General features: G+C 37.5%; 1 protein-coding gene across 1 annotated transcript; it reads right to left on the reverse strand.

Annotated features, from left to right (window-relative positions):
- Positions 1 to 461: 461 nt before the first annotated feature.
- LOC139120970 (von Willebrand factor D and EGF domain-containing protein-like) lies at positions 462 to 22,900 on the reverse strand. Its single transcript, XM_070685558.1, has 20 exons — positions 22,879 to 22,900; positions 22,127 to 22,237; positions 21,784 to 21,846; positions 21,066 to 21,286; positions 17,342 to 17,428; positions 16,783 to 16,894; positions 16,116 to 16,315; positions 15,609 to 15,682; positions 15,330 to 15,393; positions 14,734 to 14,931; positions 11,852 to 12,060; positions 11,283 to 11,576; positions 7,377 to 7,557; positions 6,959 to 7,055; positions 6,097 to 6,201; positions 5,161 to 5,339; positions 4,047 to 4,310; positions 3,311 to 3,425; positions 2,956 to 3,071; positions 462 to 1,500 (listed from the first exon to the last, which is right to left on the reverse strand). Exons 1-20 carry the CDS (start codon positions 22,898 to 22,900, stop codon positions 1,486 to 1,488), a joined length of 2,727 nt encoding a protein of 908 aa, XP_070541659.1. The 3' UTR covers positions 462 to 1,485.
- Positions 22,901 to 25,864: the final 2,964 nt, after the last annotated feature.

Genomic DNA, 25,864 nt, shown 5'->3' on the forward strand with positions numbered 1-25,864 from the left:
AATTTGCTATAGTCTTTTCATGTATTCATGGTGTCATTAAAACAATATCATGGGGACGACAAAATTTACACTGCCTGGAAAATAGATGATCGGAGAAAGAAAATAAAATTATTCGTTGGTGATGATACCAGGCGTTTTCATAATTTACTTGTATTGGAGCAAACGTTTACCCATGTATTGATAAATTTTCATTTCCTTTGAAATTTTGAGCCCTTACATGTAGGGCACCGCACACTTTCATCGCGTAAGTTCAGACGACTAAATGTGACACTCTCGATGTTGAATCACTGATTGCTGGTCAGTTAGGTCTTCCTGGTAAAGATTTTTTGTTTTATACGCTAAGTATATCCTGAGAAGAGTTCTATACCTATGGACCACACAGCTGGTCCTCTGTTACTTAATAAACTTTCCGGTATTAAAAGCGAAACGTTGACAAAATGACCACAGATGAAACGATAATTATGCAATCTTAAAAATGTATTGTTTGTTATAAATGTATACAGAGGAAATACTTTAACACCGTTAGTGCTTCAAACGTTATGGGTTGTAACGAACACAATGTATGGTTACGATGAACATAATATCAAATCGAATAGTATTTTCATAGTCAAACAAAGTTACCTGGTCCTATGTTTACCGAAAATATCTCAAAATTTTATTTTTGAGATCTATAACATAATGAGGAAAATATTCCTTCATCAAAATACAAGTAAAGACTTCTTGACGTATATTTGCTGAAAGCCTGCTGAAGCTTTAATCAGAGAAAAGATCACGCTTAGGATTGTACCCAGCTGAGGCAAGGCCATTTATGCAAAAAAATACACTACTAATACATATGATTTCACATCATCACAGATAGTCAAAATAAAAATGTAATTACATATAAAGGTACAATCGCGCCAAGAGCAAATATGACATTTTCGTGAAAATTTCCCCGGGTGAAAAATATTAGCCATTATATCGAAGTGTCTATTTAAGAATCGAAGGCTAGGCTAGAGTAGAGACTTTATTGTGAAGGGATCCGATCAATTCTTTTATTGATTTGCTCATATGCCACATTGATATACAATGTTTTTTAAACAAATAGATAAATATTGTGTGCCAATCTGACATGTGTGCAAATTCAATAATCTTTTTTTTTTAATTGAAAAACCTTGATGTGATACAGTTAAGGCCTACATAAGCTTATATTACGTGAATATCATATAATGTATTGACTATGCATATCACACATTTCTACGTTCAAGAACTTGAAGTAAGACCATGGGTCTATCGTCTGGCTGTAAAAAGTTATTTTTAGTTCACACAACATTACTGCAATAAAATCAAGATACTTTGGAATAAACTAACGATTAACATATTATGACACTGTAATATCGTGCCAAAATCTATTCGCATCATAGTCCGCTCTTCACTTTCTTCGGGCCAAGTAACATGTTGTTCCTAAAGTATCGTTTCGGATCCTCAGTGATGACCCTGTTTGACCTACATGGCATCAACCTGAAATTATGAAAATGAACATAAGTTAAAGATGTTTGTTTAGGAGGGACACAACTCTCGTCAACTCAGTTTATTTTATCGATTGCACAAAACAGAAAATGACTGATTTGATTTCGTCATGGAAAGAGTTTGTTTGATATTGTTTTTGTTGTTGTTGCTGTTTTGGGGGATTTTGTTTTTGTGTCTTTTTGTTTTTGTTTTTGTTTGTTTCTGGGGGGTTCGAGAAAACAAAAAATGCGTGCTGCATGACCATGCTACCAAGTTACCGCTAACAGATTTGAAAATTGTCGGATGCGGGTTTTGATGGGTCGACAGTAGCAAGTCACATAAATTCTTCGTGTTCCCCTAATCAAAAGATTGCAGAATCGCAAAACTTTCTCAGAATATTTGATGGTGGCATATGATGTAATCGAGTGCTGCACTTTATCATCTGAATTTGCTAGAAGATCAACTGTAGGGTCTTTGCATTAGTAGTAGGCAGTTGGGACGACTTAAAAAATAGACGATTCTATGTATTGATGTGATACTTAAGAGTAGTACGCTACCATTCTATATATGAGAGCGCCCTCTTTTGTCCAGAAGATGTACATGTTCCTTTTAGACTACCTAACCTGGTGAGCGTGAATGACAGGACAAAATGGCATAAAATCATGCTAGTGACCTTATAATATTTCTTTCAGAAGTTTTTAAGAATCAAAAGAACCGAAATTATGTTTTTGTACTGAAAAATCGACAGTTAGTGTTATTTTGAAAGATCAGTAGAGAATAATTAACAATTGTAGCTCCGACATAATATCAGTAAGCTAGAGGGTCAAATCTCAGGTCTAACAAAATTCACCTTTTTTCTTCACTTTTTGCTGTTTAATATGAAAATTGCGTGGTGACCCCAACTTTTTTTGCTTCTAAATCAAAGAACACTGTCTGTTTGATAGATATTGCTGTACTTTTTAACATTTTGAAAATTATTTTGTGCATTTATACGAAGTTTATATTTTTAAAAAAGACTAATTTTACAGTTAAATGATAAATTTAGGGTCTAATATTTAATTTTTAAGGCAAGACATCACAAATTTTAGTTGATTGTCCTAATTCAGCTGTCCTGGCGATGCAAAAATGTGGTATGCACACTGGGATCTGTTAATCGTTTGCGATAAAATAAAGCTTCTGCTGGTAAGTGCAAATTTCGCGAAATGGGAGATTTAGTGGTTTTCTGTCAATTTTGGCAGGTGTTTTTTCAAAAATTTTGCACGGGTACCCCATATTTTTTTCATATCTTTGCAATGTACACATAAAGGTTATTTCAGAAAAGTCAACTTCAAGAATGTCCCAACATATTTTGGAATGGTAGCGTACCTCCTTAAGAGCAATCAATGCAAGCAATTCCACCGCCAATAAGGCCATGCCTTTGTTAATAAACTTCTCCTTAAGGTTGCAATTATGGATTTCAAACAGTACCTTCTTTTTACCAGACTTTTTATAAACCAAAATACAAAGGCCGCCGACGCCCACTGCAGCGATGATCACAACTGCCACGGTTACACCAATAATCCAAACCGTAGAACTCTGAACCTCTGTATTATCAAGGAAAGTGTCAGAAACATTATAAAAAAGGAAGAATGTGTATCAAATAATCAATGTGTACGGCACGACGGAAAACAAAGATGTTGTGTTCTGATAATTAACGTGACATGAATTTCGAATAAACTGTCTGAAGACATACTTTTAAGGAAAAAAAGTTTAGAAGAGGACCACCCCTGAATTCAATCGGAAGGTTTCAAAGCTCTAGAAAGTGTGTTGCTTTTAATTTTACCTCCTCTCATGCTCCAATTGTACTGGTCTATGTCAGACAGACATTGTAGTTCAGCATCTGCAGGGTGAAGATCTCCATGTGCAAAACATTGACCGTTGATCTCGCAGGCAGTTTCCTTGGGGAAAAACGCCAATCATGCACTCATAGATCAGTGACATGTTAAACTTAACACTCGTATAATGATTTACATGTAACCACGTGTGTATCTGAATAGAATGTGATCAGCCATGTTTATTTGTCATTTCAACAGCACGAATATTCAAAAATGTAATATTTATGAGACTGTGACTGCACATATTGAAATTCCGATAGGTTTATTTGTTAATAAACGCCGTTCCTTTCAAAAATACGAGCAACTTAATATCCATGTACACATGGATTGGAGACGAGTAGATGTTACACATCGACACATTACGTCACGAGTTATTCCCGAACGAAGAAATGTGTGAGAAATAGAATTATTTATTAATATGTAATTTGGAGAAGAACTTTTTATTTTCAGGCGTATCTTAAATTTAGCATATTTCATATTTCAGTAGAAGGTCAGTGCAATAAAAATTTCCATGTGACGGAATTTCTAACAAAGTTTTAAAACAGATGACGTGATGCAGAAAGCCATGATCATGAAGCTGATATTTTTTTTCTTTTTTTAGAAGAAGAATTTTGCTGTTACTCGTGAATATAAAGAAGGATTTTGCTGTTACTCGTGAATGTAAAGATAATCTACATTATGTACCTTCAATGTGCACAATCCTCTGCTCTCACATCGTAAACACTTTGAATCATATATGGTGAGCAGCATGCCGTTACTTGAGGTGTTACCGGCATCGTTGCTTATGAAGACACGTAACGTTGCCGAGGTAACACCGGAATTTTCATCACTGTTTTCCACAGCTAAGATTATTTCATCAGGCAGACAGTAAACTTCACGAAAACTAATGAACACTGCATCTGCATCAACCTTGTTGTGATCAATGGCAGTCCAAATGTCACCAGATTTCTTGAAAAAATATAAGAAACTCGGTTTCATATATCTCACCGGATAGTTCCACAAAAGCGTTGTAAGTGAGATTGTTCACATGATCACTCTTTACAGAAATGTTTGTCTGTCACTACTCCTGTGTGGTCACAAGAGAGAGCTCAAATGCATCATCAGGATTTGTTTTGAATACATATAAATTCCCGAGAATCTTCAAAACAGTATAAGTTGCACTACTGCATAATCTCAATTATATCTTATACCAACATCTTAATATTGGAATAGTTTGTCCTTCAATACATACCAACTGGATTTTGCTCAAGGCAAACAACACTTGATGTCTGTATTTATCCCGCCCATCCGGCAGGGGCAATAATATTATTACAGTTAAAATAGGGGAAGCCAATTTCGACCAACTATCATTTGTGAAATATCGTACACTGAAGACTAATGTGTCAAATGGTTTGTGCCCTTTTCAATAAATTACAACGCTCTGCTGTAAACCACAATCTCATTTGAAGCTACAATCTTATAATTCGGTAAACATTCGTGCGAAGTTGACTGGCATTAGGCTGTGATGTTATACATTGACTCTTGCCTGCCATTCAGCGATGTAGTATTACATCTAATGTTAAGTTCAAAAGTTTTCAGTTGTCTCTTCATAGTTTTCTGTTTCTGAGTGAAGATGAGTCAGTCTCTCTCTCTCTCTCTCTCTCTCTCTCTCTCTCTCTCTCTCTCTCTCTCTCTCTCTCTCTCTCTCTCTCTCTCTTGATCATCTCAGGGTTTTTTCCTTCCCTCCTTTATCCCGCTCTCTCCATGTCTCCTCCGCTTCCTCCCTCTCCAAAATGTCAAACCTAAATTTAAATTTTACCTTCACAAATTCATATCGACATGTAAGCGTTTGGCTATTCAGCAAGTTGTCCCCGATGACTGAGATGGACTGGCAAAGTCCAGAACGTATATCACATAAACCGTGGTCTTCAGACCCTTCGATGTACCACACATCTGGCGGTCTCGTCAAATCGACTGAACAATCCGCTCCACCATATTCTGAAACATTACAAGTAAAGTTGTTGTTATTGAACGCTTTGAAGGGAACAATAATTTGCAATAAATGTAACGATGAAGGGAGAAATTGTGATTGACAATTTGCAATGACTCCTCTTGTCTTGATAATACAATAATAATCAACTCGTTTACGAGCAATGTCAGCAAGATTGGAAGTTATTTGCACGTGACCCGCTGATAAAGCTCTGTGAGCTTTTGTTGGTTGTTGGTGCTGCAGCGAAAGTGGCTCGTACCAACCGACGAAATTCATACACATGATTTTCTTGTTTCATGTTATGTCTTCTATTTAGACGAAAATAATGCCGTATGTAAAGGAATTAAAAGAAACTCTATGAGCAAAAACAGAAACTCTATTATCCTTGTAGCGTGGTAATGCTAAATCAACTGCCATTTATCATAATAATTAGTACGGGATCCCGCTTGTTTATAGTTTTTTGTCTTTAGTTTTTTACTTTCAGTGTCTTCACATTTTTTGTAATTTGTCTGTTTTCATTTTTCCTGCATTTTTAATGCACAAAGTGTGCATTTTGCATTACTCTACACCATGTAAGAAGAGCCATTGTTTGAGAATTTCATCGAGAAATGAATAATAATATAATATATCAACATTGAGTGTTTGCTTGGGAAGTATAAACACTTCCAGGTACCAATAGAGGGCGTTCTGTACACTGTAGTGCGAAATCAAACTCTAAGGTTTAGAATATACAAAATACACGCGTGTGAACATAGGTATAGTTACCATCATCGCATTGGCAAATCCCTCGGAGACAGTTGCCATGGTTACTACATTGCTGTGGGCAAATCATATCACCCAGAAAAGCTGCCGGTTTGTAACTTCCCGAGGCTGAAAAATGACGTTTCGCAGTTCAAACTGTATACAAACAATCTCAACAACAACAATATTGTTGGTGAGATTGAATCTTAAACTGAAATAGAAATAGCATTAGCTTTTTGATAACAACTGATAATTGTACCAGAAACAAGAACGTATCCTTCTTCTTTTTCACCTGAAGTGTCCCTAAAAACACTAACTTTAACTTTGCAAACACCGTACATTGTTACAATATGTAATGTTAGTAGTCGACTGATAAATTCTACATCACACCACCGTTCAGTTGTCGACAATAATATCGGATTTAACATACCTATCTACCTACCTACATACATACATACATACATACATACATACATACATACATACATACATACATACATACATACATACATACATACATACATACATACATACAGACAGACAGACAGACAGACAGACTAGCTTGCTTGATAAATTTAACATTAGGCTTTTTGACATTTTGGGAATAGAGCAAGCAATTGTATTTTACAAACTGGAAAAAATGACAGAAATGCACTAAGCGTTGATCAAAGTCTATTGTTCAGTGGCGTACTATTGAGTGTTTGTGGCTCGGAAGTCAATTTGATTGATGATATGATTTTGAGGAATAGAATTTGTCGATAAATAAACGCAATGTATAATCAAGTAATATAAACAGCTCAATTAACCTAGTCTTTGACTGAACAATTACAAAGCAAATCATATGTCAGTAGGCGCTATTAAGCAGATACTTGGTTCTGTTTCATACCATTTGAATAGAGTGATACATTCTTCAACGCAACGTCTTCACAGTGGTCGATCATTTCTTCTACAGCGACGTACACCAGATCGAAACCATCTATCAACTTTACAATTGCAAGATTTTGTAATTAGCATTCAAATGTATTCATCAAAGCCATCGAGAATGAAAATTGATCTTATAGGGATAACATGAACATTTCGGAATTGTCCATAGACGAATTTGAATACATTCGTTGCGTATGTCATGTATTTGAGGTTTCAAAAAGCGTCGTTGTGATTCCGAATGATGCCGAATAAAACATTATCTTTGTATTTGCAGAGAAGTCGACCTACAAATCATTGCTACTTGCACCAATCTTCCACGTCCAATATCCATCAGGTTGCCCGCTTCAACGAAGATTTGTTTCAACCTACAACATACTCACACCAATATCTTCAATGCAGCCCGGCACGCCTCTGAACGGATCGACACCAGGAATGTCAGTGCAATAGTTGGCGATCGGTGATTCTAAGACTGTCGCCCTACAACGTTCTTCTGCTTGTTGAAATGTAATACCACTCACTGTTGGCCAATCAGTCTCATGCTGTACGTCACGACGTATGGTCCTTTATTTGAAGAAAAATCCGTAAAACATTGGGCTCAAAACTAATTCATTGGACGGTAAAATTTGAATAACTGATCAAAGTTGTTACGGCGTAGTTCTATCATTCGATGAAGCGTGGCCACCATTGTGTGCACAGTTTTAAACATCATACTCGTCGGGTATAGAATACTTTTGATGTTGTAACTACCGCTAGCCAGCTGAGGTATAGTTGGAGAAAGTAGGTTAGCTTGTGCATTTAGTCTGCGACTCAAACGGTATCGAACGGGTTTGCTTTAAGTGAAATATCTATTTTTCAATAGAAAACAAAAACATTAAAAGTGTAATAATAATAATAATATAATAATAATAATAATAATAATAATAATAATAATAATAATAATAATTTTCAAGTTCTAGCTCATATAACAGCAATGAAAGAAGAAGACTACGAAAACAATTTCTATACAATCTTTTCCCAAAAAGCGCTATTAAAAGGCACAAACATTTTTATTTTCAGATTCTCTTTTGTGCGCTCAGTTTTCGTTGCGTTTTCACCGTGGGTTTGCTTCTTATTGTCGTTTTTCTGCCGTGTCAAAGTTACTCTCTTTGTTGTCAATGGCTGTGCATTCTAAAAAAGTGGTCAGTCATCCGGGCCACTTCAACGACAAGTATAGTTTAATGGTGAAGACTAACTTATTTGTTCTATATCCCAAGTCATATGAGTCAAAATTTGTGCATTACTTTTTTAAATGTGTCTGGTTTGCATGACACGTGTAAAAGATGGGACGTGATGATGAATTGGTTACGTAAGAAGGAATCCTCAATTTAAGGTTTTGTCTGTCAGAAGCCATTGTACAGTGAGCGATTTTACTGCTAGGTGGCGTTTGGGATGGAAGCACCTGGTGTTTTTTAGCGCAGGCGACAACGGCAGTAATATGGCGTTATGGTTCTCTTATAATATGAGTTTAAAATTCATTTGGACCAAGGTGATGAAAAGTGTCGTTACCGACTCATGGATCTTACGGCCGAAGATTTTGTTTCATTCTGGTTTGCCCGTATAGTCCAAATGAGAACCAACTTTTTCATCAATATCAAGGAAAGAATTTAATGTAGTGGTAATGATTCAGTTATAGTGTTAAGGGATTGAAATATAAATGCTGTTAGAGATTTTGATTCTGATACTGCTGGCCGTGCAAAAGATCTTCATTCCAATGCTCGCCGACAAATTGATCTTCTTTGCGAGGAATATAATTTGACAGATATTTGGCATGTGACAAGGAGTCCGCCAGTCAGTTTACGTCGCACAGGCGTAACTCTTCGTATTCAAAGTAGGTTGGTTGATTTCCTCATATCTCTAGACTTTGTTCAAATAAGATTGTCGGCGTCCATTCATGCTGGGTACTAGAGTTGACTATTCCATGATAAGCCTGTTGTTGTGATCAGCATAGTAAGGATTTTTAGAAGTTCAATATTTCGCTCATGCACGATGATCATGATGCCAACGATGAGTTGGTCAAAAACACAATGCAGGAAACAGTCAATGAGTGCAGAGTAGTAGCACATGCTGAAGACGGATCAAATTTTATAATCTCTGACGAGCTTCTGCTTGATACTATTAAGATGAAAATTCAGGGAGTTACAATTCCTTATGAAGCCAGAAAAAAACGCTGAACGATCGCGAACTAATGTTGAGAAAATGTTGAATGAGCTGACTATAAACGAGGAAGAGTAACTCCGCCAAGGACATGTGGAAGGGAGTCGAGTGTCCGCACAAGCTAGATGGTCGTCTGAGGGTGAAAAACTAACAAAGTATTTTTTCTTTGGAAAAGAGGAACAATATCATCGGTAAGCTTACTTTGGCAGATTGTAGTATTGTTACACACGACAAAACTATCATTCAAGAGCAAATAAAGTATCTCGACATTCATAAAGCTGTTACTTCAGAGAAAAGTGTTATGGCGCTAAAAACGTTACCATAAAATCACTGAGCTGGTAAGTGCTGGTGTTTTGGCAGGAGCACGCGTATTCAAATCATTACTGTACTTGATAAACAAAAAGGTAGTATCCGAATACTGAAGTCGATGTCAAAATATACCTACAAGTCTTGGTTCATCAAGCATCCAGTCAGCCTTTCAGCTACCTATCTGCCTGTGACGTGTAAGATTTCTGATATTGTTTCTCTTAGCCCGTGACAATTATCCAAACTAAGCTGTCTGTTGTGATTCGTTAATTTACGGTCACGTGGTATGCATCAGTTGTCGCTTGTATATGCAAAGGGCAAGTTAGCAGTTGACAGTTTCCGAAGCAGTCTACGGGGAAGTTTGAAAGTGTCGTATACGCATGTGCACATTTTAAAACTCGTCAAAGAAGATGGTGTTGTCTACGACCGTCACGAGTGATGATACCTGAGGATCTAAATTTTTCGGTGAGAAAATTGGATGAAGTGTTACAAAACACATTTCCTTCTCCTCGGGTCTGACAGTTGCCAAAGACACTCTGTCCATTGTATTGCAGTGCTACACAATATTTCAGGTGATACATTACCAGATCCATAGGACATTTGTGGTTTTACAAAGTTACGTAGGACCATCCTGAACCACTGATACTCAGTGGTGGTACCAGGTGTCCGGAATGGGTAAACGTACCCTGCTAGCATGATACATCCGTCAGCATTGGTCCCAAAATTGTCTAGATATTGTTTGAAATGATACACTATATGAATCACTGTAATAAGTCAAGAAGTCGAGACGTATACACACCATAAGCAGCTGCGGACGGAATATTACTTGACAAGTGAGGATAATTCTAATTTCAAAATCGAAATCATCCATTTTGTAATACAGCTTAGTGTGTAGCCCATCAGTACCCACTTGTAGGAACAGATCAAGATATGAAGTTGAGTCCTTACCCATGGTTGAGTCCTTACCCTTGGTTATTTCTTTAATTTTCAACTCATGCTGTAAGTAATTTGATTGTAGGGATTGTCTAGAGTAATCAGATCATCAATATATCTGTGCGTGTTGTTAAAACGCCTTGCAAACTTAGCTAGCCATATGTTAGTACATCTTATATTACACTCTAAGACATTCGAATGACGGATTCTCCCCTATTAAATGCAGATGGTGCATTTTCTTATCGTGACAATAAGGAACTCCTCACGGACAGTCAGAATTCTCGAGGAAATATGCTTTGGCCTATAGAAGCTCAGCATACAATCGGTTCTGGAAAGGAGTGTAACTTTCAAAAGAAATTCTTTGCAGCAAGCTCAGGACCATATTTACTCTGCCTGAGATAGGTCGAAGCTAAGGTTGACCTCTTAGGTCACATCTGCACAGTAAGATACCCAAAACTTAGCACAGGTCAGGTCAGGTCATATCATGAAAATGAAAAGCACAACCTTAGGTAGTTTCATGAGATTTACTGTCAATTCATAACATCTGCTCACAAGAATATTAGTAGTTGTGTGGATATAGTCGATAACATTTCATATTTCAATTCATTTTTGCGCTTAGCTTTTGACATACACTTTGGGGGTTTACTATTTTGTTAAACGCATAATGAAGAGGGTCCGCTTATCATTTCGGAGTCACGTGAATGGAAAATTTTTGTGGGCATCTGCATGTCGCAAAGCTCAGACCCTTTCTTTGTATTTTTGTTGTCCAAACCCTCATACTTGAGTCATCATTGCAACACAGTAGAAGATGACCCGTCCAATTATAAAATTATTGCGAGAGCCTCTCAAATTACCTTCTTGCTTCGGTGTGCCCATGATCTGCATCTATTGTGGTAGTCATTGATGAGCCTAGTCGAGAAGCCATGTCATTGATTTCCTCCGTGACATCCAACGAAGACAACTGTCGACCCACTGGTCGACGTGCTCTGCCGCCAGTGGTGTGCTCGCAGTGCCTATCTTGATTTTGGTCAAAAGCCACGTGCATGGAACAATCACATCCCACTTGTTCTTCGCTTTGTCCTCGCTGAGATCGATCGACTCCTACTTTGTCGGGCAAAGATTGAAATAAACTCTCTCCTGGTTGCATCCTCGAAAGGTACATAAACATATTAAAAAGTCATCAAAAGGTGCATTTTAGAGAATATCACATGCTGCATTAAAATTAATCACTTTCCAAGATTCTATGCAAATAATAAGAACATGCGAAATGTTTGGATATTTGTAAATCACAGATTTCGAGCAAGACTAGAAACACACCCGGATATCTACTACATGTACACGATACTTTTCAATATTTTTGCTAAAAATATCGCGATATAATATAAAAATAGCGATACACTGATGAAATGGATTTTCTACTCACATCCAGCTGGAAACAAAGTCGATGGGATCTCTTCCTGTGTATTCAGATATCATGCCATCACTCAGAGTGTAATCGTTTGTAATGTCATCATCAAGTACTCCACAAAGACCAACAGTGCTACCAAAATCATCACTTGGAACCGTTAGATCGATGTCCATGCCCCATTCATATGTGTGTGCTATGATCCTACTACCTGACGGCATTGCTATCTACAAGTGAACAAAATAACCTTTGTTTGAAAGTTACACTACGTCAGCGAAATCTATTGACTAGGATCGGGGAAGTATTTAGTTTATTAACAATGTGCATGCGTAAGGGCTCAGACAAATACCGATTGAGTGAAGGTAGAAGCTTCTAAATTTAATGTAATGATATATCATTTACAAGTTGCAGCGAGTCATACATATGTAATAACTCACAGATACACTGTGATTCGTGTAAGATTTTTGAGAAAGTAGTGTACAATAATCTTGTTAATCATGTTAAATCTGTCATATGTGAAAGCCAACATGGGTTTGTCAGCGGCCGTTCGACCACGACAAATCTGGTATCTTATATTAATTATATCAGCACAGTGATGGACAAAGGAGGGCAGGTTGACTCTATTTACTTGGATTTTTCAAAAGCTTTTGACTCGGTCGACCACACTTTATTAATTCATAAACTTCAGTCATATGGTATAGGTGGTAATCTGCTAACCTGGCTTTCCACATATCTTCAATGTCGTTTACAAAGGGTAGCTTTTGACGGGAACTGTCATCATGGGGACATGTCACATCAGGTGTACCCCAAGGGTCTATATTGGGTCCGCTCCTCTTTGTACTTTATATCAATGACATGTCTGAATGCATGAACCATGCAAATTTATCTTTGTATGCTGACGATTCCAAGTTATTTATGGCCATTACTGATATGTCCGATTGCATCAAACTACAACAAGATATCAACCAGGTTGTGAAGTGGACGAGCAAATGGAAGTTGTCATTAAATGTTAAAAATGTTCATGTATTTCATTCACTTTGAAAAAAAACGTCAAATATTTCCTTACAGATGTGCTAAGCAAACTATCTTGACTCGCACCAACTTTGTAAAAGACCTTGGTGTATTTTTAACAAGTAAACTTAACTGGAGTATGCACATTAACCATGTTGTTTCAAAGGCTTTTAAAATGCTTGGATTTATCAAGCGTTCTTGTAAATATTTTAATAGCATCAAAGTTTTAAAAACATTGTATGTCTCCTACGTCAGAAGCAATGTTGAATACTGCTCACATCATCTGGTCCCCTCATCAATTATATTTAATAAGGAAATTAGAAAGAGTCCAAATAAAATTTACCAAGTATCTTTGTTTCCGTTCATCGATGGCTTACTCAAGGGCTCTGTATAGTAACCTATGTTATAATTTCGCCTTCCCACATTGGAGAACAGGCGAAAATTTTTAGACACTCTTTTTCTTTATAAAATCCTTCACTCAGTTTATAGTGTACCAGATGTCCTTGCACAGATTCATTTTAACGTTCCTGCTTTTACATTGCGTCGTGCTGTTCTTTTTAGACCAGTGTCAGCACGTACGAATATCTTGAAACACTCATTTTTATCACGATCTCAGACATATTTTAATTCTATCTGTAACAAGCAAAATTTAGATATTTTTAATAACTTAAGTAATTTTCGTCATGGATTATGTAAGATCCTTTTTTCTGAATGATTACTTTTATCTGGATGTTTTTCTGTGTGTCTTTCGCTGTGTTGCTGTTTTTTGGTTATTTCTTATGTGAATTCTCCTGTCTGTTTGTTTACGTTGTAACTGTTATATATTTTTCGTTTTTGTATTATATTTTTATTTCAAACGAACCTGTTATTGGGGCAACCTGTTGGTTCGAGATTAATAAAAAAAAAAAAACTAACTCATATTGCTCCATAAGCTATCGCCGACTCGCATGGTAATTTTTTCGGGATAATTTTTTTTTTAGTTGTCCGCACTTGGTATCATTCCACAAAGAGATTGTAGCGGCGGCATCAGCGCGGCATGGATACTTCTATTAACCTAGCTAGAGAGTCCCTGAGTCGTTGATCGCGCGCCCTCACCATCGAAAAGTTTTAGGACAAGCTGTTACGGGGATTTGCTCTTTTACTAATGTATTTTCATGTTTAGGGATAGCGCAACCTTTAACGTTTAAGGCAGTAAGACCTTTATACACCTCAGTAGCTGTCAATTATTACAAGTGTTGGGACACGGTAGATCAGGGGTGGGTCCTCGTGCAAAATATGGCCTTGCCCAATACTATTATCTAAAATATAACCTGCCTCTTATCAAATTTGTTTAACACGACCCTCACCTGTTCCAAATTTGAAACTTCTGCCGGAAACACCATGGCTCAACTTCCCCTGTCCCCGTTTTAAATGTAGCTTCGCCCCTCTCCTCGTTTTTCACCAAGCCCTGTGCCCTGGACAATCAACCGATATCTGCCCTGCCCGACAAAAAAAACAAAATTTTGCTCCCCTGCCATCTAAAATGTGTCCCCTGCCCAAACAAAATTAAAATTTCCCCTGCCCTCAAAAATTGCTCCCGGAATAGCTTGAATAGCTCCGTTGGCTGCACCTGTCGTGTGTGCTATTCATAGTGTATATTTTTATGTATTAAACCTACGGAATGTAATGTATGTACTATGGGATTGCAGCTATTATAATTCTTGTTATAGAATTGGTTTGAAAAGTTATAAATTCTGTGAACAGCACATCATAAGTTTGTCAAATGTAAAATGTGATCCATACCCAAGCCCAAGCTCGTAAAATGTGACCCTCCCCAAAGGGCAGGTTTGTAAAAAAATCCCCCCCCCCGCCGCCAGCAAACGTCTCATAATAACTGAAATCTCGCTTACAGTGAACAGTTTTCCACCGTCGTCTATAGTGATAGACACCCCAGCTGTGAAGTTTCCTTCGCTGTATTTTATCACACGTGGCGCTGTTTTACCCCATTCTCCATCACACATATTGACACCAATTACGTCGTTGTTTTCACGCACCACCACACCACAGTTGCATGCTACTTCCCAGCATCGCCATGTTCTAGCGTGCACCTAATAGCGAATATAGAATTCGAAGAACAATTGATGCGGGAGTTTGGCTTGTTCACTCCAACCAATAGGGCTACCACCACTCTAGACTGATAAAATAATCAAGGATGTAGTGAAGTCTTGGGCAAAATTCCCGACAAAACTGATGATACCAGTAATAGACCGTTTAGTTATTTTGTACATGTCGGAATTTTTTTTCTCGGGGGAAGGGGGTAGAGATTCTCATTATTGTAAGTACTAAATGCATTCTATTCATCTGTTATATAATAAATGATTGGCTCTTACCTACCTATGGTACATGTAGCTTCCAATTTTTTTAATCAGTATTCAAGCTTTAAAAACAATGGTAATGGGACTTTATGAGTGAGCTACATTTTATGGTAAGGTATAGTGTAGCTTACCTCAAAGTCTCTGTTTTGACTTCTTTGAAGTACAAAATCACCGATGATGTAACTGTCAAAGCCCCTGTAAAAAAGATATATTCTATTGAAAGTTTTCTTGACAATACAATATTACAATGCAATTATAAGGTGCTGTAAGCTTACATAACGCCACGAACACACAATATAAGGATTATCAATTTGGACTATTGGCAAATATGTAAGGAAGTTTCAGTCGTCTGTGCAGCAGTTATTTGCTAAGGACAAGTATTAAATGACGTGTTGCACAGACTCACTAACCTTCCGTCGTATGTAATGTAGTGGGGATCTCCTCGTGACGTACAGCGCCCAGTGATGACGTCAGTAACTTCAACCTGAAGTAAACAGAATCAAACCAACACTAAGCGCTGCTCATTAGTCCCTTTGTTTAGGCTACCTCGAGGAAACCATATGAAACAGTTGTATTATCATATGATTCTAACAAAAATTTGGGAAAGCATTGATTTGCTGAATGCATATACACAATCTGAAAACACAAGATATCATCTCCGGCTAAGTACAGCATCGTGAAAGTGCTTTGAGCGGTTTCGCTAAGCTGAAGTACTGGCGAACTTGGTCTTTCCATGGAGGTACCTCCATGGTCTTTCTTATATTTGAAGTGTGACAAGGATAGGCGGCACAGGGATATTATATGGCACAATATACTGTTAATGGTATATCAAATACATATCCTCATCCATGGAGACTCACCATTGATAAAATGTGTACATCTAAACACTTAAAACTTTGTACAATCAGTAAACTTACAGTAATGCTTTCCCTATAACCTTCCTTAACATTAACAGAACAGATGTCAGATGGTTTGACGTAAACCGTCAAAAGCTGATCTCCGTCGATCTGGAAATCCCTGACGGCATCGACTTTGACTTTCTGGAGTGTGTTATAGGAATCATGCCTGATGTCAACGGTGCATGTACTGAAGACTATTTCCGGACGATCCAGGAAGACTGTAAAGAATAGAGTTTATGCATGGATAATTGTCTTTAATAGGATTACGTCTTGTCATTAAAAAGGTGCAAGGAACGCTATACCACAATACAAGACAAACTAGAATGTACAAGAAAATGAACAGAGAGAAGAACAGGTACACACAAACTCAGGTATACGAAGTGAACAACGAGCCCGTCAGACAGTCTGAGAGATAGACATTTTGATAGATGTTGGTACACAGTGAAATAAAGACACATGTGTTGATCCTTTATAACTCTGCTTGAGAAACAGGAATGAGGATGAATCATTCTTCAGTGCAAAGTAAAGGTAATTAATTAAGACCCGGTAAGTGATGACAAGAAAAAACAAGAAGAGGAATAAACTTACATTTACACATGAAACATCTATGGCGATATTAATAAAGTTTATTGTGATGTTAGAAAGAGGAGATCATGTGAAATCAGTGATATGAACTTAAGCTTACATCTTTCCGCTTGTAATTCAATTTTACAAGACATCGGTACCGTGGCCCAGATTGATACGTCATGCCCGGGTCCCGTCATATCTTCCCTTGTAGTAATGAAGTTTGGGCTTGCCTGAACGATTTCAATATATGAAATATTAATTGATTAACAATACGGTTCAAAGATTACCTTTGATGGTAAATTGCCATGTAGAAGATTATGAACTCTGTGAAATGCACATCAATAAATGCGCAGTCGACAACACATCTTTAGAAAACAATATCTTTCTTCTTCACCATATGTGCTTAAGAGAATTGGAATCTGTTAAAAATTGTCACAAAAAGGAAACAATTTTTTCACTATACGATCACGTGACTTGAGTTCTTGATCCATGAAAAAACCCTTTCGATCGAAGTGGGAAATACATAGTGTATTATCTATCCTTGCTGGAGAACAAATCACCTTAGCAGACAACACCGGAAGATAACTTGTCATGTTCATCATTAAGCTGGTAACTATGGAGGGTTCAAATTCAAATCCTAAACTTTGCATATCCATACTGTATTATTTTGGACTTACAATGATGCCGATGAATATGTCGTTGCTTATATAGGCCGGACTCAAAATATTCGAGTCGTGAAAATGGGTGACCACCTGACATTTAATCTATGAGAGAGAAAAAACCATCGACAGAAGTTAGCGTATTTTATGTAAGAATAAATTAACTGGAAATGTGATAGTACGTCATTAGAGCTATGTTTTCATTTTCGTCAGAGGACAACTTTCATGTAAAGTCGACCTGATACGATAGTTACATTTGAAAACATCCCGATTGATTATGACATCAGGCTTTCACGGTGTATTGACAGTGAACTTAATGTATAAAACTTTCCAGCAGGATAAACATACATGGCAATGATACTCGACGATATGATACATTTTACGTAGTATATACATGCGAAGTTACAATCGTTGTTTGTTGTCTGTCACCATATTCAAGCATCCAACAAGAATTATCCGACAAAATTTACAGTCTGGGCAAATGAGCCGTTATATACGACATTTATTAGCTCTGTTTGATTATTAAGGTATAAATTTCTCATGAGATATCCATCTCAAAACTGTCTTTATTATTATTCATGTATCGCCGTAAACTGAATTTAATGTACAGCCAAAGCAATGGACTATATACCCGAAAGCTAGATAATTTACTCTACGACAGGAGGAAACAAGGCCGTTTGTCCCGAGGGTACATATTCCCTTGTTGTTATGATTTTTTATTACTTACACCTTACGACAAATTTCATACTGTCTTTTTGGCTTGATTGGCATATGACTATTATATGCTTGATTTCCATGACAGACGAAAGTTTGTTAAAAATAAACGATATCTGTCACAAAGTATCAACAGTGTGTGGTTTTGTCTGTGTTATACGTGTCTTGTCTCTTGTCATTCTGATTGGTGGTTACGGCAGTCAGGTCCATGTACGTGTATATAGAGGTGGTGAGATAGTGCTGATTGTATAACTTTCTGAAGAGAGCTCTGAGACAACTTATTAATATTCGGGTCACCGGCCAGAACAATAGACAGTGGAGCAGTGAGAACACAATGACTATGAATAAATTATCCTAGCGGATGAACAGTACAGTGGGTGGAACTGTGCACCTGGGTTGGCATATATAAAGGCTCCAGTCAGTAGCAGCGAGGAGAACGAATTACACTGAGAAACTGATAACACCAGAATGATATATACCTGACTGGAAGGCCTCTGCGACCATGTGCCTGAAATGAGCCTACAAGATGAGTGAAACCACACTACTGACAACACTAAACTCCGCTGGACGTGGACACTGAGACACCTTATGTAAACCTGGATACTGAGACAATGTACGCAAACCTGAACATTGCGACACTCTGTGCAAACATTAACATTGAGACACTGTGAGCAAGCCTGCATGAACATTGAGACACTGTGTACAACAACTTGGTGATATTGAACTGCCGAGGACTCGACAGCCTGCAAACAAGCCATTAGCAAGAGTATGGCAAGTTGAATGAAAACACCACCCATTTGTAACTCGTTACATGTTCTATGTCCTTGTGTTGCCTTTTATGTTGTGTCGTGTCGTTCTATTTTCCGAGATATTTCATACATACAGTCCACCTTGTCGTGTATTTAACAGTCACGATACGGGAGACTGTCCCTGTATGGTATTCTGTGTGCTATAGGTACCTTCTTACGATTTGAGCTTGAGAAATAAATACGCTCATAAACTCGGAAACCTGTTTGTCTTGATTTTAACCTTTCACTTGGGCGTCCCAAAGAGAAAAGAAACCCAGTCACAAAGGTTTGAGTAGGCGGACTTCTGCACTATCTGCAAAACAACCAAGCATTGTGACAATATCGATGTTCTTTGTCGAATGGCGCATGAATATATTTGAATTACAGTGACGGGTTTATCGGATTTTCTACTATGGGTATTTTATGGTGTTTACTGTTTAAGAATGATTGTTTATTAAAGGGACTATTAAAGCTGTTTCAATGTATCAACTACAGAATATTACTATAATCCGATCATCATGACCAATGCCCGGTGTCCTGCTTGCCAACGCAGCCTGTATACATGAAATGACCATTGTTATTGTTGATATATTCTACTCCGGACCTGAATACAAAATTTGAACAATAACAATGCAGATTATACTCATATAGGGTATATTTCTGAGCTGAATATTAGGAATTTCTCCATGGTTCAGGGATTCAAACCAGAAACTGCAGATGATACACAGAAGCAACAAAATTTAAGAAATGACCAAAGTTAAAGCTAATGGATCTTTAAGGGAAAATGTAATCTCTCGTGATTGATTATGTAATTTGAAAATTTTCAAATCCCTCAATTGTAGTCAAGTTGAAAATAGTTCCGGGTAAGTTTCAGTCAGAAGATTACCATGCGGCACACGACCATTGACTCCATAGCGTGCGTGACGTTCGGGATGTGAGGGATGTAATTGGTAGGGTGTCCAAACGATTTTTGAAAAAAATGTTTACCAAATTAATGATTGTATTTGATGAAGGTCCTGGTGTGAAGTCAATTTCTGGCTAAAAATATGGACTACGTAACATAACCACAATTTGACAGTCATTAGAAATGCTAGTTTTCAGAATTCTTTCCGAAGAATCTGCAAATGAGAAATAGAGAGCCATCGGTCCTAAAATTTCGACTAGAAAGGGTTCTGAGGACGAAATGATACTTCACTCTTAAGAAATTTGAGAAAAGAACTGCAAAAAAATAAGTCTGTGGTCAAATAAACACTTTTACCGGTAGGTAAACATTGAGCCCACTACGGTGAAGCAAGATTGTCCTCACGCTGACCCTTTGTGTTTAGCGTATCATGGATACAAACCGTTGTTTCATTCGTTAATGACAGGTGTTCACCTGTAACCGCGTGGTGATCAAGAGAGGTACTGATGCAACCCTTACTTCCTGTCACCTAAAATTCCTTGGCGCTAATTTGCGCTGGATAGGTGAACTCTTTCCCCATCGAGAACCGATAGAATTCAGTGTAAACAACAATTTGCCAGCAAGGCCATCTTTACCCCTCTCGGAATGACGCTTCAAACTCATAATTGTTTAAAGAGTCCAATTCACCAGCTGTTCAACGAAAGAAAAATGGCTTTTTACGGAAAATTTTGTCACCAACATTAACTTTACTGTTAGGACAACCTTCACTGTGAAATCGAAAAATTTCCGTCGACGCGATCTCTCACAGCCGAAGTATGCGAGAATGATGGCGATGGCCAAAATGGCGTCCGTCGTCGGAAGTGGCTTCGTAAACTTCGGAGTTCTTTTGTCGTTACTTTGTTCATAGATATAAAGTAGCATGGCCGTAGCATAGTTTGAAGTAATTTCTACAAGTAGTGATTAGTTCTAAGTAACTTTATGCCTTGGATTTCGAATATGTTCATTCAAGATTTTTCGTGTTGCCCCATTGTTAAGGAATAGGAAGACCTCTCGATTGGACAACCTATAATTGGACATCCGCCCGTACAATTCTTCGTACAGAATGTCGATGTTTTTCGAATATTCTAGTCTGTAATGCCAAGGTACCACATGATTGCTATTGCAACAGTTGTAAGGTATGTACTGTGTACGTCTTTACAACGAAAATATTGACACAAAACACTTTAGTCCTTAACAAAATTAAGCTTTTACTCATAAATTTACATCTTAGATATTCTAGACTGAAAAACTATGGGACATTCGCCAGAAGTCTGTCTTAAAAGGAAAATGTCTAACTTACTGTACAGCCCATGACGTATTCATCTTCTCTTAAAATGTCTTGTTGAGAGTCCGCAGTGACGTCAGTGGTTTTTACTGCATTGTCGTCCATCAGCCATTCCACTGTGTATCTTACATTCTGTGTGATGGGGCCGGCAAATAGACACTCCAAATAACCATACATTGCGTCTCCATTATACTTCGGCATTACAATTGGGTTTTCTTCAAGTCTGGGGTAATTCTCTAGATTTAATAATGCGCAAAAAGATAGAACATCAGCAGGGTTTCGATGAAAAATCATTTAAAGTATGAAAAGAATGTTAGTTAATTCATACATATACTAACTTCTAACAGTGGAAATGAGTAATTTCACAACATTGTATATTTTCGCTCAAAAGGAAATGGCTTCATGGACGATACACTGATCATCCAAATATTCATTTAGTTCTACTTCCACCTTTCGGCATGCGCTGCTGGGTGCATGTTTTTATTAGTTTCCTTGATTGTTGTTTTTAACTTTGTGTTAGTTTTGATTGTGATGACATTTTTTTTTTTTGCGTATAGTTTTCTTTTTTATATGTTGAGTTTTATATATTTCTAAGGTGCCTGTAAATGGACTTTATGCCCGTTGGTCTACCTAAATAAATAAACTACTATAAATGACGGGTACGTTCATGGTCTAGTAAAATACACAACTTAAGTCTGAAGATATCTTAATTATAAATTACTATCAAGCCTACCCGAACAGCCAGGTTGAAATCCATCAGAAGAACCAAAACCCGGTGGACAGGGTTCTCTGTCACCTGAGAGAGAGAGCATAAAGTTGCTAAATACAGATTGAAAAGTCTTTCTTGTGAATTAAGAGTATATCTAGGCTTTTCCTGACAATAAGCTGAGAAACAGGCATGAAATACAACACTGACCTGTATGCTTGTCTAACTTGAAATTCTAATTTGGCAAAAAGATACTGACAGACATCTATAAACACGAAACGGTAGTATATTTAAAGGAGTTTTTTCTTTCTGGTTTAAATACATATCAACGGATGTTGCCGCCATGATTTGGTGACCAAGCAGTGAATACCTGCGCAGTAGGCCGAAGGGCACATGGGAAGTGGTTCAAGCTTGTACACGTAGAAATCTCCGCAGTCTTTCACCGTGATATTGGTACTCGAGTCACAACAATCGTCGCCCCCTAAAATATGATAAGATTGAGGATAAGTTTAAGCAAGGTATCTCAGTCTTTCAACGGGACAATAAGTTGTTATTCAACGAAATTTGATGTTGCGTATCGTTCGTATTAAGCATACAGTTCGTCAACAGACTCGTGAAAGCTAACGTTTGCTTGCTGTGAAACGCTGTCATCAATCGTTATTAAGGCAATCATTCACTCGGCCAGACAAAGTCCCATTATGTGACTACACCCGCAACTTACGAAACAGGTTGCCGGGAGTCATATTCCAAGTATTCTTGGCATCCTAGAACCTATGTCTTGTCGATTCAAGATTGTCATGTAGGAGCTCCAATGCACGGTTGGTACACACAAACGCCAAAGTTGGTTTTATTACGTTTATTTGACCAGACGAAACATAATGTTCTTGACACGTTCAAAGTGTGGTAGCTGCCACTATCATATGTTAAAGCCCGTCATTTTTAATGAATACATTGAGATGGAGTATGCTTACTTCAGACCTTGTAAGATCTGTTACTGAAGATACTAGATTTAATCTTTGGTATTAAGCTCATTATCAAAGTATGGCTATGTTCTCGAAATTATCGCAAAAATTGAAACGAATTACTTTTAAAATGTGTCAGAATATTATTAGATACGTTTACCTTCGTTAATGCACACAGCCATTGCCTTACATTCTCCTATTGACGGTAGTTCGTCGTTTAACCAAGCCGGGTAAGGAGTTCCAAAAAAAAAAAATTGTGTGTTTCCTGTAACATGCTCTTCAGAAATAGGGTAGGTAGGTAGGAAAATTTTTTTTTTTTGGTAATTTTTTTTTCTCTGCAAAAATAAAATGTGAAAATTTTAATACCCTTCGACAAGGGTCAAGGCATCGTCATTGTCAACACAAAAGATTACATACACGAATGCAAAAGACAATTACGCAACACTCAGTATTATACACAACTAGACAGTGACGACACAGAACAAACAGTAAACAAAGTACACGAACTATTAAACAAAATGTACGAGAACAAACACATCGACCATGATACTTATAAGTATCTCGATCCAAAAAACATAAAAATCCGTACCCCGCATTGGTACTTATTGCCTAAAATTCACAAACCGCCGCCTGAAAACTCAACGTTTGCAGGGAGACCAATATACTCGGAGTGGCTGCTCCAGTCCCACTAACAGAATTTCAGAATTCCTGGATTACTTCATAAAACCACTGGTCCAGCAACAACCGTCAAATATAAAAGACACAAACAAACTTCATACAAGAAATAGAAAAAACAAATTTCCGCCAACATGCATTTCTTGTAACACTCGACGTGGTGTCGATGGACACAAACACAATTCACGACGAAGCGATTCGGCTAGTCAGTGAAACATTCTTACAAACCTCGCTTCAAACAAATTACGGCATCAAAAAACCACCCACGGAAGACTTAATAGAAATGCTTTCACTAATTCTAAAACACAACAGTTTTGAATTAACAAGCAATATTTCATCCAAACCCGCGGCTGCAGCATGGGATCGAATGCCTCGCCAGAGATAGCAGACATTGCTTTTCATGAACTTGAAAAGAAAATAATCGTAAACAACCACAACAACATTCACTTCTGGAAAAAATTCAGAGATGATGTCTTTGCAATCTTTCTGGGAACACAAACCGAACTCACTAACTTCATTCAAAAAATCCACACAATGCACCCAACGTTTAATTTTTCATACGAAAACTCAACACAAGAAATTACATTCCTAGATGTAGTAGTTTTCATAGGTGCAAGATACCACAAAGAAAATATCCTCGACATCAAAACACATACTAAACCAACAGACACATTCCAATTTCTTCAAAGAAAATCGTGTCACCCGCAGCAACATTTAATGGCTTTATCAAAGGTGAAATCCTTAGATACGCTCGCACTTGAAACAACAATGACGACTTTACTAAAAAAGTCGCTTTCTTTAGAAACAAACTACTCGACAGAGAATACAAAAACAATGAAATCACGAATATAACAGAAAAAATAAACCACAGTATTCGTAATACACTAACAAACTGTACAAGTACACGTAAAGAAACAACAAACAAACTCATCTTCAGTACAACATACAGCCCTTACATAGGCTAACAACCAAAGATCTTAAGGGAAGTCTTTTGAAACATTTGGCTGAACTGGAGAAGGACTCAACACTAAGGAATCTATTCCCAGAATCACCAATCATTGCTTACAAGAGAAACAAAAACCTAAAAGACACACTAGTCAAAACAAAATTTACAGAAGTAAAGAAACAAAAAACAAACAAACCAGACCACCAAACGGACTCACAACGAGACCCAAACATTGATATTCTTGCCTCGCTATTCGAAGAGCAAGATCACTAAAATACATTAAAATAAATTTTCACAAACACAAACTAACGAAAGAATCTACATTGCGACTGATGAGAAACCACACCCTGGGTTTCGAAACGCAAGTGTCAAAGGGCCACTCATCAACTTTGTAACACCCACGCGTGGTAACACCATAGGTCCGGCTGCGTCTCGCCATAAGCTTTCCCCACACAAACAAAACATTACCGTACACACTAATCCAAACTTCCCTACAAATATCCGAGGCGAAACAAACCTTTTCATTAACACAAACAATCGGATAAGAATGTAGGAACACATTTTTTAAACGAATCAAACACAAACTCGACACAAAAACAATTTTGGATAGTTAGGTGGGGAGCCTCTTTCACACTTTTTACAATCGCCATAAGCTTTCCCCACACAAACAAAACATTACCGTACACACTAATCCAAACTTCCCTACAAATATCCGAGGTGAAACAAACATTTTCATTAACACAAAAAATCGGATAAGAATATAGGAACACATTTTTGAAACGAATTGAACACAAACTCGACACAAAAACATTTTGGATAGTTAGGTGGGGAGCCTCTCACACTTTTTACATTTTTTCTTGAACGTGATCGCATTTCTCACATGTTACGGAAAACACGCTTGCACAAGCAGTCGCTATTGTTGTTTAATGACGTCATGAAATCACGCGTGATTTAAAACTTTTCCCAGCCAATCTCGCGGGATTTGTTTTCAAGGTCCAAAAAAAAGTTTAGGGTCGGGGGTTTGAACTAGGGTAGGTCGGGTTACCGGAAACACACAATTTTTTTTTTTTAGGCCTAATGAGTTCCACAATGATATTGTGAAGTACATGACGTTGGCATCAAACCTCCCGCTTCGCTTGTGAATCTATACCAGCCAGGCTCCAAATTGTTGTCACATATGTAGATGTTGGAATCAATGTTGTGAGAATTAAATGCCGCACTACGGTATCTGTCGTCTATTGCCGTGTATGTCTCACATGGGTCGATTTCAATGCCTGCAAAGTAGCAGACGTACATAAGGCCAAGAAAAATAAAAAGTTTGTTTCTCATCCTCGCGTGCGTCAATTCAGACCCGCCGTGTCAACCTTTTTTCTGCTCACGAGGAAATAAAATGAAAAAAAACGTAAAAATACGCGACGATTGTGCATAACACAGTGCTGTATAAATCAGAACTGTAAACAAAATTACTGACACAAACATTCCGTTCAGAACTGTACATATATGTCACTGTTATGTTATCAAGCTA

This window comes from Ptychodera flava, chromosome 21 (assembly GCF_041260155.1).
Source record: "Ptychodera flava strain L36383 chromosome 21, AS_Pfla_20210202, whole genome shotgun sequence".
NCBI classification, from domain to species: Eukaryota; Metazoa; Hemichordata; class Enteropneusta; family Ptychoderidae; genus Ptychodera; species Ptychodera flava.

Coding starts and splice junctions, on each gene's coding strand:
- LOC139120970 (XM_070685558.1), bottom strand. CDS start 22,900: ATGGCTGTGTGCATTAACGAAG. Junction 15,394..15,608: donor TACATTACATACGACGGAAG/GTTAGTGAGTCT, acceptor TCTTTTTTACAG/GGGCTTTGACAGTTACATCA. Junction 3,072..3,310: donor CAATTGGAGCATGAGAGGAG/GTAAAATTAAAA, acceptor TTGATAATACAG/AGGTTCAGAGTTCTACGGTT.